Source organism: Medicago sativa, chromosome 2 (genome assembly GCF_051527215.1).
Source record: "Medicago sativa cultivar Bolivia chromosome 2, Bolivia_mono, whole genome shotgun sequence".
NCBI classification, from domain to species: Eukaryota; Viridiplantae; Streptophyta; class Magnoliopsida; order Fabales; family Fabaceae; genus Medicago; species Medicago sativa.
The window spans coordinates 77,674,212-77,693,116 of NC_140750.1; the positions used below are offsets into that span (position 1 = coordinate 77,674,212).

Below are 18,905 nucleotides of genomic sequence, written 5' to 3' on the forward strand. Positions count from 1 at the left end.
ATGGTTTATGTGCTTGATTTTGTAACACATGTGGAGATTGAACTAAATTTATGTTCGTCATGAGGGTGAATATTAAAGTTGTATTGGAGTCTCACATTAACAAATTTATGAGTTGTGTAATGTGTATATATATTTGAGCGCCTTTATCTTATGAGTTAACTTTTGAAAGTAAGATCCAAACTCCTCATGTAACAGTATCAACCGGTTGACCACTTATCTTACGTGTACCCTTTTCCATCTCATGTGTCTACCTCTTGCCCGTTATAGAATAAGGTTAAACAATTTGGAGCCAATATTGCGCGATAGAGAAGAGAAATTAAGGAAATTGTCCTCTTATGCTTTAAAAGAGTAAAATTTCTGCCGTTAATATCCAAAAGTTTTGTATCCCAAAGTTTATATAAAAATAAATTGGTACATGAAAATGCCCAGTTGTTGTTTATGTAATTTTGTCTTTTGGGCTTAGATTCTCTTGCTACCCAAAAAAAGAAAAGAAATCCGTACATGTAAAATTGTTTTCAGTATATGTTACTTGTGTTAGCCTTTTTGATCCCATATTTCATGTCATTATGAGTATTAGATAGATACACTTGGAGGTTTATTCTATACATCTTCTAAAGCTGAGGTAGATTTTGAACCGATGCCCCAACAAGATATCACAATCATGCATGTGCCAATGCCTATTCTTTTCAAATGATTTCTCAAGACCTAAAAAAATAAGGAGAAATTTATCCCTTTACTAATGTGAACCACAATCAAACTGTGGCCAAATATAAGCTATGATTATGTATTGATGTTGCCAGGCTAGCGCACTTAGCTCCTAAGGAATTCCCATGGTCCTGACCCAGTTCCAATCCTGCATCATAATAGTTCATTGATTGAATGAAATTCATCCAAATGTTGCAAGTGTCTTGGAAGTAAAGTAGCAGAATATGAAAGAAAGCATTAGGATAAAAATATTTTTGAGAATAATTACCTCAAGAAGCCAGCAAAGGCTCTTAAACTCATATAGATTGTCAATGCAACCCAAATTCCAATGAATCCACCAGCAGATGACAAAATAAGTAGACAAATTATGCTAATAATTGCCACTATAACCTGAGAATGAAGAATGACATGATTAAATAATGCCACTAATCGTCGTTAACTTCATACTTGTTACTCAAGAAAACAAAACATTGTAGCGAGAGTTTGGATATTGAAGCCTATAAAGCGCTAACACAAACACAGACACTGGACACGACACTGATATGTTGACATCAGTGTTAGTGTCGAACACAGACACATGTCAGACATCAAACACGTCTTTGATGTGAAGCATCAGTGCCGCGTATATTTGAAACTGCATCATTTTCAATGATTCTTCAAGATTGGTGTAGATTAAAATATAGACTCTCCATGGAGAAGGCTGAAAATAAAAGATCAAAGCAGATTAAAACATGGATGAAGTTACATACCATGGAGAAGGCTGAATATGCAAAATCAGATGCCCCAAAGTTGACACCATCAAATACAAAGGCCAAACAGTTCAGGGGTTGAGTGAGTGCTACAAACTGGAAAGAGATTTAATATGAATGAAAGTTCTACTCTTTAGGGTTGAAAAGTTAGATTATCAATATATCCTTTCCAAATTTGAACACGAATAAATTACCGGGACCCCAACTCTAATGAGGTGTAGGACATCATCATCTTTTGTAAATAGTTTAGCTCCAAAGTGCAATCCTGTTCCAAGAATGAATGCAAGTGCGAATCCAAGAACCACGCCCATCTGCATTATATTATAATTATCTGTCTCATTTACAATTCAATGTATTATTCAAAAAGCAATTGGCGAGCGGCGTTTATAGTCCTTGTTAAAAAGGATCAGCGATCTTAAAATAATGTAGAACACCTGCAATACTCGGGTAGCAGTTGTTGAGGCCTTTTCATAGTCCTTGTTAGCAAATGCACCTGCAAGAATCGCCTGAAACCAAGATGATGTTTTTTCGGAAGTTATTATTTATGAACTAATAGAAGCCGAGAGAGTAATGAATCATATCTCACCTGCCCGGCAACAGCCAGACCATCCGCAAGAAGGGACACTGCCAACCAAACTTGCAGACAGACTTGAAATGCAGCCATGGATGTTGATCCGTGGTGTGCAGCTAATGATGCAGCCAGTGTCACGCAGAATGTTACCGCAATGACTCTCATGAATAATAGAAAACCTGCATGACAATAATGAAATGGGAAGGACAGTCAATAGAATTACCGATTTGAACGTAAAAGGAGTGACATGGAGGAAATTGACAAATTTGACGCACCAAATTTGTGTATAAACTTTAAATAACATTGGACAATTTGTTTCAATAATATCCCCAGAAAATATATCTCTGCTGAAAAAATTAATGACAAAACCATTTCGTAGATAATAAGGATTATAAACCCTTACCATTTTTGGCAAATCGATCGAATTGCAGATGTTTGATGCTTGGAGGTATAAGATCAACTTGTTTGTTCAAACTCCACAGGAGTATAGCTGAAAGTAGATACCTGCATTTACAGTTAATTTGAAAATGAGAGATGACAAAATCAAATAGAAGCAAAAGGAAATTAAGAGACAAGATAGGTCTGCATAAAGTATTCCTTAAATCTGTATTAAACTATAATCAGAGAATTAAATCACAACCAAGTAAAACATACTGAGATATAACATGTGCAATGGCTGCACCGTTGACACCCATGCGGAATACAAAAATGAAAAGCGGATCTAGTGCTATATTCGTCAAATCTCCTGCCACTGGATTACAACAAACATACAGTAATAAGAATCAGACTACAGCAAATAACAATTGAAGTTTGTCGACGCATACATACCAGTGGCATATAAAGGAGTTTTAGTGTCTTTAAATCCTCGAAAAACTCCCTGCATCGCTAATGAAAGAAGAACCGCAGGAGCACCAAGAGATCTCAATTTCAAGTACTGCATTGCAGGATGTAGCATAGGAGAATCCTGTACAAATAATCCATATTATTTTTCAATCATCGTGTGCCGATACGAGGTCGAATCATTAAAGATGTAGGTTAAAATAAAGACTGAAGTGATAATACTTATTAGCCTATAAGTAAGTCTCGTAATGTTTATACAAAAGTACTTACAGAAGTCACTCCCATGAAGTTCAATAAAGGTTTTGCTGCAGAAATAAGCAACGTTGCCTGGACGAGGCCAAGGATACCTCCAAAATATAGCGCTGACGAAGCTGAAGGAATTTGCCTTCTCTTACTTCCATCAACCTTAACTACATTAAAGCTTTCAACTACCGAATCTGAGTTTGTCAACACATTCGTATGTTAGTAATCAGGAAATTTTCTTGGTTTTCCTGTTGAGAAACAAGGCTTGGCAGACTATCAGGAAAGTAGAAGAATGGTACTTTTCTGCGGTAAGAACTCTTTGGTTTCAGCATCCGGAGGTGTCGCAGCTTCCAAGCATCCATTTTCCTCTACCTGTGAGCATGCGTCGCTTAAGGCATCTTCCTCAGCCACAAAAGAAGTTGTGACACTGACTAGTGGGAATATAAAGATCCTTGATGCTTGATTGAATAGAGCTATGGAAACTCCTACTGCAGCAAGCTCCACTGGACCTGTAGAGACCAATAATATCCAACACTCGATGCGTTATAACAAATTCAAATTACAAAGTATAACTTAATTACATTGATTATTTGGATTTCTTCTATCCATTTTTCGAGTTGGATCAACATTTTGTTTCCCTATAGTTCTATTCATATTTTCTAGTGAAACTATCTTTTATCCATTCACTTGTGAGACAGGCTTCAGTCACTCAAATCTTGTGCATGTGTTGGTGCTTCAAAATATTTCTTGCTCTACTAATTTGAACGGCTATGTCTATCGACTTTTTTGGATGATAAATTTAATTGCAGAAAGATTTATGTAACAAGCTCAAAGCAAATAAACTAATAACATGATAACATACCTAATTGGCCAATGAAGGCCGTATCGACCAATGATGCTATAGGATCAGCCGTCAAAGCCATTGCAGCGGGCAAAGCAATTGACAATATTTCGCGACCAAGATCGTCTAATTTAAATACTAGTCTGCAGTAAGAAGGAAATCAAGAGTTAAACCTAAGTACATGGAATTATGAAAAGAACATCACAAACAACTGCTGAAAGAAAAAAAAATGAACTAAAAATATGAGGTAAAGTTCATCACTCTGCATCACCTAAAAATATAATTGCTAACTAGAGGAATTAGAACTTAAATTTCTAAATCATTAAACACAATAATTGAAAAAATTGTGGAGGAAATAGGACAAAAAATGTTATACCTAGCATCCTTGAAGAAAGTGCAAATAGGTATTCTCATCCAATCACCTATAGAAAACAAACTCTCTTTCTCTGCCATCTCTGAAGTGCCAATTCACTGTTTTAGGTGAAAAACAGAACGAAAGTTACAATACAACAAGAAGTTGTTGAAGAGTTATAAAAAAAAATTAGAAGAAACAAAAAGGTGGTCCAATGTTTATCAATGTGATATTAATATATCATAATTTAGAGGCAAGAAAGCACATATATTCTCCATTATGTGGTTAAATACTGACCAACAAAAAAAATTGAATATGTATCGAGGAATAAGCATCAACTTAACAACAGTGATGGAAAGATAATAAAATACTTTAACAGAATCAAAATGAATAGACCCTCTCACTCAAAGAAAAAACAAAAACTATATAAACCATCATAATGAAAAGAAAAGGTGAAAAACATGTGAAAAATAACACTATCTCAAGGTTTTGAAACTCCAAACTCTAGCTATGAAATCAATGGAAGGACTCAACTGAAATTAACAGGTGAAAAGCATGTAAAATCTGCAATCTGAAAGAAGAAAGGAATAACATGAAAAAGGTGTGATGCTAGAGTGAACAAATAGAACACAGTTTAGTCTAGAACATATATAATCAGAAACGTCTTTAAGGTTGCAACAAAACAAAACAACATTGGACTTGTTTGAGACGAAAAAGGTGTCCACAAATATGTTAATGTGGGGCCTAATTTCCACTATAGTCTTAGACTGCTACGACTAGTACCTAAAATTTCGTGGAGATGTATGGCCTTCACCCAATCACAGTGTAATTATTATGGTTATTATTAATATTTTAATTTAATATTATCCTATCTTCATTTACTTGTTCTGGGGCTTGAATTGCTGGTACAAAATGTATGTGGTGACTGGTGACGGTATACTTGAATATTTTTTGACGTCAAAGTTTAGAAGTGTCATTGCATGGTTTTCAGAGACTGACACGTGTATGACAATTCTTTCGTGGAAGGTTCATCAGCAGAAGAAGAAAAAGAAAAATAAAAAAATCTTTGGTAGAGGGTTCACCTAGGGAAGGAAAACCGTCTCAAAAGATTTTCCATGTAGCATCGTTTTTCATCTTGTATTATTGGAAGGAAAATGCTAGTACTACTCTTTCAGTATTAAATGCCATCTGTTGACTGTTTTACATACATGCTCAATTTTGATAATATCATTAATTTGATTTTACATACACTTAAAAAGTACTTAGTATTTATTGAAAATTATGCATTCATCATAGTGATACTCCTTCCATTTCACAATACATGTCGATTTTGAAGAATAATTTTGTTTTGTTTTATTTTATTTGTCACTTTCAAGTTTCAATGCAACATTAATTATTGCTTTATCAATATCCTTACCTATTTATTGTAGAGAAATAATAGAATGAAATAATAAATGAGTAAAGATATTATAGAAAAAACACATAATTTCATCAAAAATAACAAAATTTATTTGATTTCTTGATATATGTGATTTCCTAAAAAAACGACGAGTATTTTGAAACGAAGGGAAGATAATCCTTCTTTTTGTATTGGTCATGCGTCTATGTTGTGAGAGTCTTTGGTTTAACTTTCACTTTTTCTAATCCTTGTTTATATTTGACTTTGATTCCTTTTAAATGTTTTTAATATAATTCCTTTTTCACTTTTCAACATAAAATGTTCTCTTCTTTGATTACTCTTTCCGATCCTTTTTATAAGACATAAACGAGTCAACAAAAGTTAATGTATTTGGTTCACATTATAAATTAAATACATCAACTGTAGTTGATCAATTTGTCTCTTAAAAAAAGGACCAAAATAAGTATTTAACAAACATGTCTTATGTCAGCCGGACCCTTATTAGAATTTGTGCATAGCCTGTCTTCAAAAAAATTCAATTATAATTTGATTGATAAATAAATATGAAAATTTAAATAAAGTATTGAGAAAAAATTATACTAAAATATAAAGGGTAATGTTATCCAGTGCCCCGGGGGCACTGGTTAAGGAGCAAGAAATTGATAGATTTCACTTATTTACCTTAATTAAAGTGAGAAATAATAAGTCAACTAATTAAAATTAATAAAAGTTGTATTCAATACTCTCTCAAAGGATGCTATTTTGTTTTGAAGAGGATCTAATTACACATTTAATGATTTTGTATTTGATATTTTATTTGGATATGTTTTATCTTTGAAATTGCTAATTTATTTTGGACTTTAAAATATCTTGTCTTAGTTTAATTATTTCTACAACTTTTAATTAAAAAAATGAAAGAAAACAATATGCTTTGAGGAAAATTCATGGGATGAGAAAAAAAAAAGAATGGTGCAGAAACAATTCACGGGAAAAAAAAATACTGTTGTGAGGGAAATTCACAAGAAGAAATCACATATTATGTTTCTAATTCACAGGGAGTATTGAATACAACTTTTGTTAATTTTAGTTAGGTGGTTTATTATTTCTCATATTAATTGAGATAAAATAAATGGAAGTGATCAATTTATTGCTCTAACTCCAACTCCAACTCTAACTCCATAAATGCTTCATTCATTGAAGTAACTCATGAGATCACCGTAGTAATTTCTGATCTCATGTTATTGTGAAATAAAAGTCAAAGCACAATAACTTCAAGACTAAACAACCCATCTGGATTTGTCTAATAGTATTGACTTGGGATCTGATTTGAGAGTGTGCTCATCCTTAAAGTCTCAGGTTCAATTTGTGTCAATATGCTTGTCATTTTAGTAAAAGGGGTGGTTTTGAAAATCTTATCCTTTTAAAATAAAAACACTTTTTTGACTCAGAAATATTTTATTGATTTTTCATTTTGAAAATCAAAATCTATCTTTTTTATAATTTTTTAAAACTTATATCTTTTTTATAAAACAATTACCTTTTTTTTGAAAAATAATTGTTCATTTGCATTTAATTTTGTAGAAAAGGGGTGTTTTGAAAGGCAGTAATAATTCTTTTAAGTTAGTTTTGACATTTTATTTATTTTACTTAATCATTGTTTTTTTATTTAAATTATTGATTTTGAAATAGAAGTGTTTTGAAAAGTTATCATTTTGAAAATATACAATTTCTAGACTTACCTTTTATCTCTTTTTTTTTTGTTTTTCTTTAAAAATTTGAAAATAAAATGTTGATATGAGTTTATCGATGTGAAAAAAGAAAAGTGTTTTGAAAAGGTAGTGACAAACTTTTTTTAACAAGGTAGTAACAATTCTTTGATGTTTGGAAGCTTTATCTGTTTTTTTAAAACGATAATGCAAATATGTAATGGTTGAACCATTTTCCTCATTATTATATATCCAATCATTTTAATTCATTTTTAAAAAAATTCTCTTACCGAAGAAATATATATTTTTAAATCAATTTTTATTTGAATCTATCTTTGTGAAAATGAGTGTTTTGAAAAATGTTATAAATATTTTCAAGGGGTTTTTTAAACTTAATTTATATTATGTGATCTTTGTTTTCTATTTGAAATATTGATTTTGAAAAGGTGCGTTTGAAAAGTTTTTTTTGTTGAAAATATAATTTTTTTTTCATGTCGAAGGTGTTGCGCCCATGTTGAGCATAAATAACAATGACATGCGATAAAATAAATATAGAATTGAGGTCAACACGAAAGAGGACACTACTAGCAATCCAAATATCACTTCTCATGATGATGTCAATCTGCCCAGTAAGTGTTCCAATGTCCCTGTTAAGGCTGCAGCTGCTCCATGTACATACTCAACAAATCAAGATGTTTTGGTTGACCAAAATCTTGATTTACAAAACTCATTTGACATATTGGTGGATGATGTTACTGAGATAGCGGAAGGTGAGGCTTTGCTTGGTGATTTGGGTACATTGGAGGTTCCTACTGGTTTGCATGATGCGCCTAGAAATTCTCCCAATGTTACCATAGATAAGGTTGCTGCCCCTAAGGCTTTGGATCCAGTTAAGGTTGCTGCTTGGGTAGCCACTCCTGTGCTGTCACCAGTTTTAAACACCTATCATCAGCCTGTCACACAATCTATGTATGAAACCGCTCCTATGCCTCAACCTATAACTACTAGTTATGCTAGTTTGACAAGTGACAAGCTCCCTTCAAGCCAAATTCCTACTTTCAAATCCTCTCTCCATTCTGCTGCAGCCCTAAAGAGTGTGCAAATTCTTTCTAAACTTTGGGGGGATGAAGTAGAAGAGGTGATGGAGGATACTCTCAACCCTAGCAAGAGAATTGAGGTGGAAGAGGACAATGTTGAAGCCCTCATATCTGACTTTGAGATACATTATCCAAGTCTATCGGAGAGCGCTAAGGCAGAGAAAAAGAAGAAGAAGCTCGTGCACAAAGTGAGGTCTGCTAGCTTTAACTCAGCCGGAATGAGGACCCGTGCTCAAAAGAGTAACTCCAAAGTTGTCCTCACAGCTACAGAATAGTTGGTTCATTTGCAATAAAATAGATAGGAATATCACTTTTTTGTACTAAATTTCTTAGAGAGGGAAGTCTTGTAATCTGTTTAGCTTCTCTGTATGGTGGACTTAGACACCTCTTTCCTTAGGATCTTTCCATTATAGGGAGAGATCTAGTTTTTCTTTTCGCAGGTTATACACTTTCTGACTCTGTTGTATTGGTTCAGGCATCTCCTGTCTTTTATATTTTAGTGCTTTGATAAAAAAAAAGAGGACACTACAATAGAATATATAACTATGCATTAGTAAGTTAAATAAATTGATTCAATCTAAACCGCATTTAATCTAATAGATTTGTTGTGAAAGTCATCTAAATTGTTTTTCTCTTTCCCTTTTATTGAAATAAGTGATTTTCACATCTATTTCGTTTTTCTTCCGTGATTTCGTCGTCTTAGTGCGACGTTGTGTTGTTCGTCGTCTTTGTGCGGCATTGTTTGTCTTTCTTGTTTTGTTCAGGTATTTGTTTGGTTCAGATTGTCAGATCAGCTTAGATCCAGTGCAGACCCAATCAATGACTTTGGTGTCTTCAACGTTGCAGATCCGGAGACATGGGTATTTTGGAGACATGGATATAGTCATATGTGTAGGCTTTTGTACTTTGCCGTTTTATGCTATTAACATGGATGCTGTGAGTTTGTTTGCAGATTCATCCTTTTTGTTTTTAGCGAATTTGCATTGTATCGATGTACTCTATCGATTTGAATGAATGAATATCATTTATTTTTGTCAAAAAAAAAAAAATCTAAATCGAATGGTACTACATAATACTTTAATCTTGAAATAGAAATAATGACAACATATCTTAAAAGTGTCCCAAACTAAACCAAAAATACCCCTACATATACATATTTAAAAGATTTTGTTATATGATTGAATAAAAAAATAACAATGGTCTTCTTCTTAAAAAAAAAATGGTGTGTAAAATGTTGTAAGTAAATTGTAATAGAAAAATGCACCATAATTAGATTACTACGTTTCACCAAAAAAAGAAGAAGAAGAGATTACTATGAGTTGTGAGTTTTTTTGTGTGACTAATATGAGTTGGGTGAGTCGGTTCTGGTCTTCTAATGAAGAAAATTTGGATCTCGATCATTGATATTTTCATGTTGGTATTATTTTTAACATTGTAGAAATTTTCTCTCATTCAATGCTTTTTATAAGCTAATTTTTGTAAAGAGGCAAGTAACATAATCTAGTTTTTTGTTGTTGAAAGAAAGTAACATAGTCTACTTATAGCGCCTATATCAAAGTCTAATGTCAAGTTTATTGTGATATGAATTGTAGTTGGAGCTGTCAAAACCAACTAGCATGCAGATCGACCTATAAAGTCCATAAATTTTCACGTCGTAAATAAGCAAACCCAAAAATTGAGCCGATATAAAAATTGAGATTTTACTTTTTTCACATTATGTGTTCTCACGCGTACTATTTGTTTTTCTTTTTAAAATATTTTTTGTTCGGATTATATAATCTAAATTCTTATAGATAAGTTTTTGGATTATACAATTCGAAAATACTGAAAAACTGCAAAGCAATTCCAGGGATCGTATGTATGATCAACTCATCAATGATTCTGATATCATGAACAGCTCGTAATCATATAATTCGAAGGAGTCTTGGGCAGTTTTGCTTAAGAGTAGAGCTTTCAATAATAGCAAACCAATATCATTTCACATTTTTTCGTCTTTATGGAGCATTATCAAATCTGAAGCTTCGGTCATTCTTGAAAACTCTAATGGAACATAGGCAATGAAAAGTTAATCAATTTCTGGTTGGATGGTTGGAATGGGGGCCTTTATTGCATCAGTCCTTCAATTTCCTCCCTATGTAGTCCATCATCTCACCATAGTTGGTGATTTCATTGTTGATTCTTACTGCCACATTCCTAATGTTGTGCATGTTACCATTCAATTCACCTCTGTTGAAGACATTTGGTCACTTTGTGAAAGGCAGTGGACTCCTCAATGTAAGCTTTTGACTAAAGGTTGTATCATCAACATCTTAAAGATGACTTGATGCGCAAGAAACCAATCCAAGTTTCAGGACAAACAAATTCTATGGAAGACAACCATTAGTATGACCAATACAAAAGTCTCTTTATCAGGTAACAATACTAAACTGATTGCTTCTAGCAATTAATATGAGGGAATTTGTAATTCCGAAAGCTTTAAAACTCAACATTCATCCTCCTAGAGCCCCCTTGATCAAAGAATTTCTTTGGACCCCCTCTTGTTAATTGGATAAAAGTCAATACATATGGTGCAGTGACCAAAAATCTACCCAATGCTTCATGTGGTGGAATTTTTAGAGATTCTAATAGTGTCTGTCTTGGATGCTTGCTAAAAACTTAACTACTGGTTTTGTTTTTATTATTGAAGTTACTGCTGCTATGTTGGCCATAAAGATAGTTGTATCTAAAGATTGGAACAGCTTATGGCTAGAGAGAAACTCACAATTGGCGCTGCTTGCTTTCAAATCCCACTCTATGGTGCCTTGGAATTTAAGAAATAGGTGGATTTTTTTTTTTTATCAAAGCTAGGAAAATTAAATTGCAAACCAGGAGATGCTTGAACCTTTTTACAACAAAAACTGGCCAACTATGACCCTAAAACAAATCTCAACTAAAACAACATATATGTAAAGAAGCAAACAACTAGCTACTAACACATATTAAGAAGCATATTTGGGATTGTGTTTTATAACACCCTTTTTGGAACGAGTTTGGATGTGGTCACTATTTGTGATGCCATCCGAGCCTTTGCCTCTTGTAGAGCTGCTACTCTTTCCTGACTTTCTGCTGAACTTAGGTATCATTTCAGTGTCCGTGTCAAGGTCCATAGTGCCATCTGTTGTGTGGTCAGAGTCCACCACATCCCCCCAAAGTTTGCTAAGAATTTGGGCACTTTTCTTGGCTGCAACAGAAACATTTTTAGAGCCACCAATAGCATGAACCCTACCTTTGTCAGGGCCTAACTCTTCATAAGTTGTGACCGGAGTGACCATTTTTATAAGAGAGAGCACAACCTTGTGGTGAGACTCCCCAACAGGAATAGTAGCCTCATCATCAAGCAAGTTGAGCACAAAAGAGGGTGAAGCTGGTTTGTTGAAATTCTCAACACCAGGTTGCACCAACTGAGTATTTGTGGGATGTATTATGTTCTCCTTCTCTATGGAACCTTCCCTCATATTACCACTGCCAACATCCTCAGTAGGAATAGAGGTGAAATCCAAATCTACAAGTCTGGCCTCCCATGCAGTATTTTCATCATCTTCTAGCAGCTCAAAGGGGTTGTGAAGGACCAGCTTTTGTTGAGGTTGCTTTTCAGCTGTAACTAGCAGACCATGCTGTGACATATCAGTGGTGTTCCTGTTGTGATTCAGAGTAGGTGAAAGTTCACCCTCTTCAAACTCATCAAATGATTCAAATTGTTCATCCTGTGAGAGAACATGCTTAGCAAGCATCTGCTCATCTCTCTTATGACTTTTGCTGCCATTATGTGCCTCAGAGTTTCTTCCAACCAGGTTAATACTGCCAGGAGCATCACTACCCTTCTTAGTATTGTGAGTGATCTTGTCCTTGACATTGTGTGACTTCACCATAGCAGAGCCCACATTTTTGGACGTGGTATTCAATTTAGAGCAATTTTGGATAATGTGTCCTAGCATTTTGCAGTGAGAAAAACAACTAAAAGTATATTTTTTGTGACTCACATTTATAGAGAAGGGGACACCTAACTTAGCTAGTCTCGGTTTAGCCCTCTCTTCATTTGTTTGGTTCCCTTCCTAACTCCATTAGACATGAGTATATTAGAAATAGATTAGGTTTGCTACAAGTTTATGCTTCTATGAAAAGGTGTTGACCTAATTCCCCTTTTCTTTTTCTGTATCTATTTTCTTTTAATGTTATTGTGGCATTGCTGCCTTTTTTAGTTAAAAAATAAGAATTTTTTTTTTTTAAATGGATGAGAAGTGAAGAATCCTTTATTATAAAAGCCTAACTTGATGTGCTGGCACTTTAGCCCTAATCACTTCTAAATTTCCCTCCTTAGCTAGCATTAAATGCACTCTCAACTCCTAACTACTCACTAATCCCTCTTAATCTCTTATTTGAATTTCAAACTCAGTGATCATTAACTATGCACACTACTCAATAAGCCTTCACTAATCAGGTTTTTCATCTCCTCAAAAGACGAATTAATACTCACACCAGCCTATTTTCATTTTCTTGAATGCAGCTACGTTTTCTATCCATCTTCTCCATAGTTTTCTATCCCTCTGCATATTTCATTTCCTTGAAACGAAGGCATAAATCTCCATTTCCATACCCTTTTCTTACTAAATCAAAGGCATGTATATATATGCTAAAACCCCATCCATTTCTCCACAATCACTCACTGAATCCATTCAATTTTTCAATTCTCATTTCAATTTTGTGATTTCCTTTATCAATTCAGTATTACGATTACTATTAATTGGTATTTCTGTTTTCAATCACTTTTTCACAATCACTCACCGAATTTAATTAAGTAATCACTTTGAATTTTATGTTTTTTTCTTACAGTTTTAGATATGCACACCACATGTTTGATAAAATGTTTTAGTGAGCAATTAGATCTCCAAAGCTTTCTCTCCAAAGATAGTGACCACGTAAGCTTTCACTTTTTTTTTTATAATATTTTTGCTTTTATATTTTATATTGGTATTGCAAAGTGAAGATTTCTGAATTAATTTATTAATCAATTTGAATTTTAAGTTGTTCTCTTTCAGTTTTAGATATGCATACCATGTTTCTGATAAAATGTTGTAGTGGAACGGGAAACTTTCTCACCAAAGATAGTCCTCTCTATCGAGTATGCTTTCATTTTTAATAATATTTTTGCTTTGGTTTTATCTTAATCAAAAATCCAATAGGATATGAGACTTGGAATAAGAGTTGTATTGATAATGTTTTCTTTTCTTTAAGTGTTAGTTAGATTGATGCTTCCCTCTTTGGAGTATATGTTTGTGTGTCATTGTTGACTATTGTGCAAGTAAAGTGATATTGGAGTGGTTGGTATCTCTATATAAATAGTCCATGATCATCGCTTTCATTCTTACTATTATGTTTTATTTTCAGAGATTAAAGAATAGGGGTTTCCCATTCATATTGATCACCATTTATAGCAGACCTCTTTTACTCTTCTGCCTTTTGATTAGCGACTGCATACTCTATTTCTCACTCGATAACCCAAAATCAGATCAAGACATGGATCGCATTGTGTTGTTACATGACACTTCAGTTACACTTCACAGTCTGAAAGGTATATGATGGTTCACTTTTTATGTTTTTAATATTCAGGTAGCATAATCAGTTCTGTTATTGTGCTAAAAAATTGTTTTATAACATCTGCTATCTGAATGGCGTTATTGTGCTAGAATATGACTGCTATCTGCTAAAAAATGAAAGATTTGTCAATTATAAGGATAACCGATAACAACTATATTTCTCCATTGAATTGATGGAAGGGATTTACAAAGGGACTAACATATTGGACAAAATGCAAAAAATTTCCCTTAATAACATGATTTGTGAAAAGCATATATAACTGCCACTAGAGGGCACTGACATCTTCCAACTAACAGACATATACCATTAAATATAGATTCCGATGTAAGTCGATGTTATGTTATCAAGAGCACTAATTAATTAGGCCGTCTAAATTGCTCTTGGACATTGTGAATCAATAGATAGAACATCAGGTATAGCTGTATTATAATTACTTTTATCTTGATCAATGTGAACTTTTAATAGTTAGTTAGAGGTGTCGGACATGAGCTTAGTGTTTGCCAAAAGTTCCGTCTATGCAAAGGCTAGCTGCCCTATGACAGATAGATCATTTAATGGAAAGGCTAGCTAGCATTCTAACTTATTACACTATATAAGGACAAGGCACAAGCGAAGATGCATTCCATTCCATAACAGTAAACTTTTGATACCAAACAGCAAGATAGAACTAAAAATGAGATCAATACACTTTGGTTTACTTGCAGCTTCACTAAAGTCACTGAATAGTTATGCTAACAGCAGCTTCACTAACTTTTTCTCTTTGTTTGTGCTATTGGCAAGCTAACATGTTCTTCATATCAGCAAATTGGCATCAACATCCCTCCTTTGTTTAGGCCGAAATCCTTTAAGAGTTACACATCAGCTCTCTTGCTTATTAATCGTTATGGTTCACACTTCTCCTATGCATAAATCCAACAAAAGATGTCTAAATACATCTTCAATTGATGGCATTGGCATGGATTAAATTTATCTTTGTTGCTTAAATTTATATAGCACAATAGTTTTTCTTTGTGTTCTAATTTTATTTATTGCCCAATTCATGGAAACTGTTCAGCATAATCTTTCTTTTGTCTTGCATGTAATTTCAGATAATTAAGTGTTAGTATCAACTCAGTTTTAAGTAAGATTGCATCAGGCTATTCTTATGGCGTTGTTCTTTGAACATGAATTATAGTAAAGCATTAGAAATTATATATGAACATGAATTATTAAGTTATGGTACCAAATTTGAAGCTATGAATTATTAATTGTTCTACTTTTTTTTTAGTGCAAGGGAAAGCTATACCGCTTTGCTTGATTTTGCAAGAGAAATCGGAATGCAAGTTGCTCCCAACAAAATTAATAATCACACGTTTATGAAGGAGTTAAAAGCTTCTCATGTTAACAGCTTAGTGAGAAATGTTTTATGTAACAAGAGTCAAAATTTTACATAGCTTTTAGTTTTGCTTCTGTTTTTTTCCATGTTTGGCAACTGTATTTATTGATCTAAACTATAACAGACCCGGCCCGGGCGATAGCACGGGTCAAGAGTCTAGTGAATGAAAATGTTTAAGGATGCAAGACTATTTATAGTAATAAAATGTTTCTAGACTGTATCTATATTCAATGAAAACAGATACAATGTCTAACCAATAAAAAATGCAATTAACACACCACAAACTATCCAAGTAACCTTAAATGTAAGTTAAAACTCTAGGATGAATCGGATTATATAATTTTAAATCTTCAGAAAAAAATTCAGATTATACAACCGCGATGATAAAAATAGATAGAGATTTGATATTTTGTATTACATAATTGAATCTGCAATTTCTCATTTCTAAACATTTAGTGGAGTTGAGTTTCACCACTAGACTTATAAGAACTAAAATTGATCACTTTTATGGGTTGAGTTTTAGCATGGGGCAATTGTTAAATTGCCCTATCTTAGATCAATTTTGTTTTATTTGCTACTGCATGTGAATCCTGGATTTTATATTCCAATTTATAACCCTACTTAATTATAATTTGACTCAAATTAATTTACTTGTGAATACGTTATTTTATAATCCCCCGTTTAAAAATCTAATTGGTCAAGCTGATTCTCAATAATTTTTTTAATTTGACAACATAGACATGTTTAAATTTGGGATAAAAAAATATATGACGTAAATATATATATTTACTACATTATTTTTAAAGAAATAAATTTAGTTTGTATCTAACTTTGTAATATTAATCCCTTCCTCAAAACTTTGTAATATTAATTAGGGTTAAATAAATTTTTGGTCCTTATAAATATAGCGAATTTTGTTTTTAGTTCTTATAAAAAAGTGACATGTTTTTGTCCCTCTAAAAAATTTCAGCATGGAGTTTTTATTTCAATTTAATGGGGACTAAATTTTTTTGTCCCTATAAATATAGCGAATTTTGTTTTTAGTTCTTCTAAAAAAATGACATGTTTTTGTCCCTCCAAAATATTTTAGTCCCCATTAAATTAAAATTAAACTAATATATTATAAATAAATATGGCTATAAATTGGGATATAAAAATGCAGGTGTACAACTAATACCAAATAAAACAAAATTGATCTAACATGGGGCAATTGTCAAATTGCCCCATGCTAAAACTCGTGGGCTTGTATTCATGACCATGCAGAATGATTGATACGTAAAGGGTTGAAATACTTTTTTTAATTGAAGTCGAATTAGCATTTTTAGACTAGATAGCTGAACTCCATTATATATATGTTGGCTTCAAGAGTGAGACTACATATGGTACGAGAATATGTATAAAGTCTAAAGTTAAATTATGAAGAAGAAAGAGCAACATATTATGGTGGGGATGCAATGTACTAAAGCTACTTTCAATCGGCATATAGTGATAAAACAAGTAAAAAAATACATCAATTAGCTAGTGTAGATATGAGTGGGAAATGTTTTCAAAGAAAGCACATCATCCCTCTGTCGACGAGTCAAATATTGTTTTTTGTTGATCCTTTGAGTTTTCATGGAAAATAGACTCCGATAATTCAGAGTTTGACCAAAAGGTAACTAAAGTTTGGTTAATAATTTTTTTAGAGGAATCAATAAGTTTTTCTAAACAATTTGTTGTTTGTTGAAGTTCATTAACCATTTGAACCAAATTATTTAGTTAAATATTGTCACTTATTACTTGTCCATTTCAATTCAATTACTTGTTGCTTTACATTCACTTCTTGATAATTATCCTACATTAATTAATTGCATATTTTTCGTTTGTCAATATAATATACTAATAATACTTAGTTTTTTTTTTTTTTGAAGAATACTAATAATACTTAGTTCTCTTTCACGGCTTGGGAATGAGAGTTGAAGTTATAATTATTAATCTTTGAAATTCAACAATCTAACAAATAACTTTCCAATAATATGATGAAACCTCAACAAAATTAACACAAACTAATCCGACCAATGAGTACAGAGTGGACTAATTAACTTTAATGATTAAATTAGTCATCCCTCCAAGTATACGTAGATAGATTTTTTTAGAGAAGTTTACGTACATCCTGATCATTATTATAAGCAAAAATTAATAATATTTTAGATTCATTCATTGAATGATGTATGCAATCTATAATAAAGACTATATATATTATTAATTGAATGAATCTAAAATTTAAATTTTTGTTTATAATAGTAACCGAAGGATGTAGATAGATATATCCTTAAAAAAAAAAATATACTCAAGATTAAGTTAGTCATGAAAGTAAATAGGCTTGTTATTGCTATTCCATGACCTTCGTACGGAATGTATTTTTGTTACTATAGTGAATGTTTCTATCAAAAGGAGTCGATAAATGCAATCATCCGTAGCAGCTCACAATTGTGCTGTTGGATCTAAACCATGATATCGAACTATACATACATTTAATATTTTAAAAATGCTTGGATGGTTATAATAATTTGGGTGCACAGCAAAAATATATCATTTAAATATGTTATAAATATATAATATTTAATTCTTTTTCTTTCCACCTTTTTTAAATATGCATGTGTTCAAATAATATGTCTAAATTTGGATTAAATGACTTTGAAACCACTATATATAGAAGATTCAAATTATGTACATATATACTTTTTTATGCATCTGAGGATTTAATCTATTAAATTGATATATGTGTGTATGTACTATATATCCCCTAACAAAGGTTGAACAAAAAAAACAATGTATGAACAGATGATATTTCTAATAAAATTGAGGATTTTATAAAACTTATTTATAATTTTATGAGAGGTGACGTAATTGTAGAAAACTTTTTTGGTGTGCTTAGAGGCAAAAAAAAAAAAGTGATGCGATAGAAGTAGTGATGAGGTGGTGCTTAAGAGTGGGCCAAATAATATTGTTTTTATTTATTTCACAAATCATGGTTCTGAAGGCAATATTGATTAGTAACACATTAAGTTGTTGTTTTTTTGAGATTTATTGTTCTTAGATTTATATATTTTTTAATTCCAAACGCAATAGATTTATTAATATTTATACACAGACAAGCGCACGCTCCCGCGCACTCTCTCACCTTATAAATATATATTATTTAATGGCTAAATAACAATTTTGACCCCCTAAGTATCAGAAAGTTGCGATTTTGGCCCCCTAACAAAATAAAATACAATTCAACCCCTAAGTATTGTCCCCTCGGGCCAATTTTGACCAAGTCAATGCTGATGTGGACGTCATGTGTGTAATTTTTTTTAATTATTAAAAAAATATTTATTTTTTTAGTTTTTTAATTAAAAAAATAAAATA

The 18,905-nt window shown here is 32.4% G+C and overlaps 1 protein-coding gene and 1 long non-coding RNA gene across 2 annotated transcripts; one reads left to right on the forward strand and one right to left on the reverse strand.

The window, feature by feature from the left end:
• Positions 1-534: 534 nt before the first annotated feature.
• LOC146950999 (MATE efflux family protein) lies at positions 535-4,920 on the reverse strand. The gene is made up of 14 exons (XM_085746969.1): positions 4,836-4,920; positions 4,326-4,420; positions 3,971-4,092; positions 3,408-3,617; positions 3,136-3,302; positions 2,854-2,989; positions 2,680-2,776; positions 2,429-2,529; positions 2,041-2,204; positions 1,889-1,960; positions 1,649-1,765; positions 1,455-1,550; positions 974-1,095; positions 535-853 (listed from the first exon to the last, which is right to left on the reverse strand). Exons 2-14 carry the CDS (start codon positions 4,400-4,402, stop codon positions 811-813), a joined length of 1,524 nt encoding a protein of 507 aa, XP_085603095.1. The 5' UTR covers positions 4,403-4,420; positions 4,836-4,920; the 3' UTR covers positions 535-810.
• Positions 4,921-13,035: 8,115 nt separating this feature from the next.
• On the forward strand, positions 13,036-15,585 carry LOC146951000 (uncharacterized). Its single transcript, XR_015027756.1, has 3 exons — positions 13,036-13,458; positions 13,928-14,111; positions 15,405-15,585. It is a non-coding gene; the product is annotated as an uncharacterized LOC146951000 (long non-coding RNA).
• Positions 15,586-18,905: the final 3,320 nt, after the last annotated feature.

Bases quoted from the DNA above. Each gene is read 5' to 3' on its own strand.
- LOC146950999 (XM_085746969.1), bottom strand. From the start codon at position 4,402: ATGGCAGAGAAAGAGAGTTTGTTTTCTATAGGTGATTGGATGAGAATA. The intron at 2,990-3,135 runs GTAAGTACTTTT...TTATTTGTACAG, and splicing joins ACTTCATGGGAGTGACTTCT to GATTCTCCTATGCTACATCC. The intron at 1,961-2,040 runs GTGAGATATGAT...TCTTGGTTTCAG, and splicing joins GTCTGGCTGTTGCCGGGCAG to GCGATTCTTGCAGGTGCATT.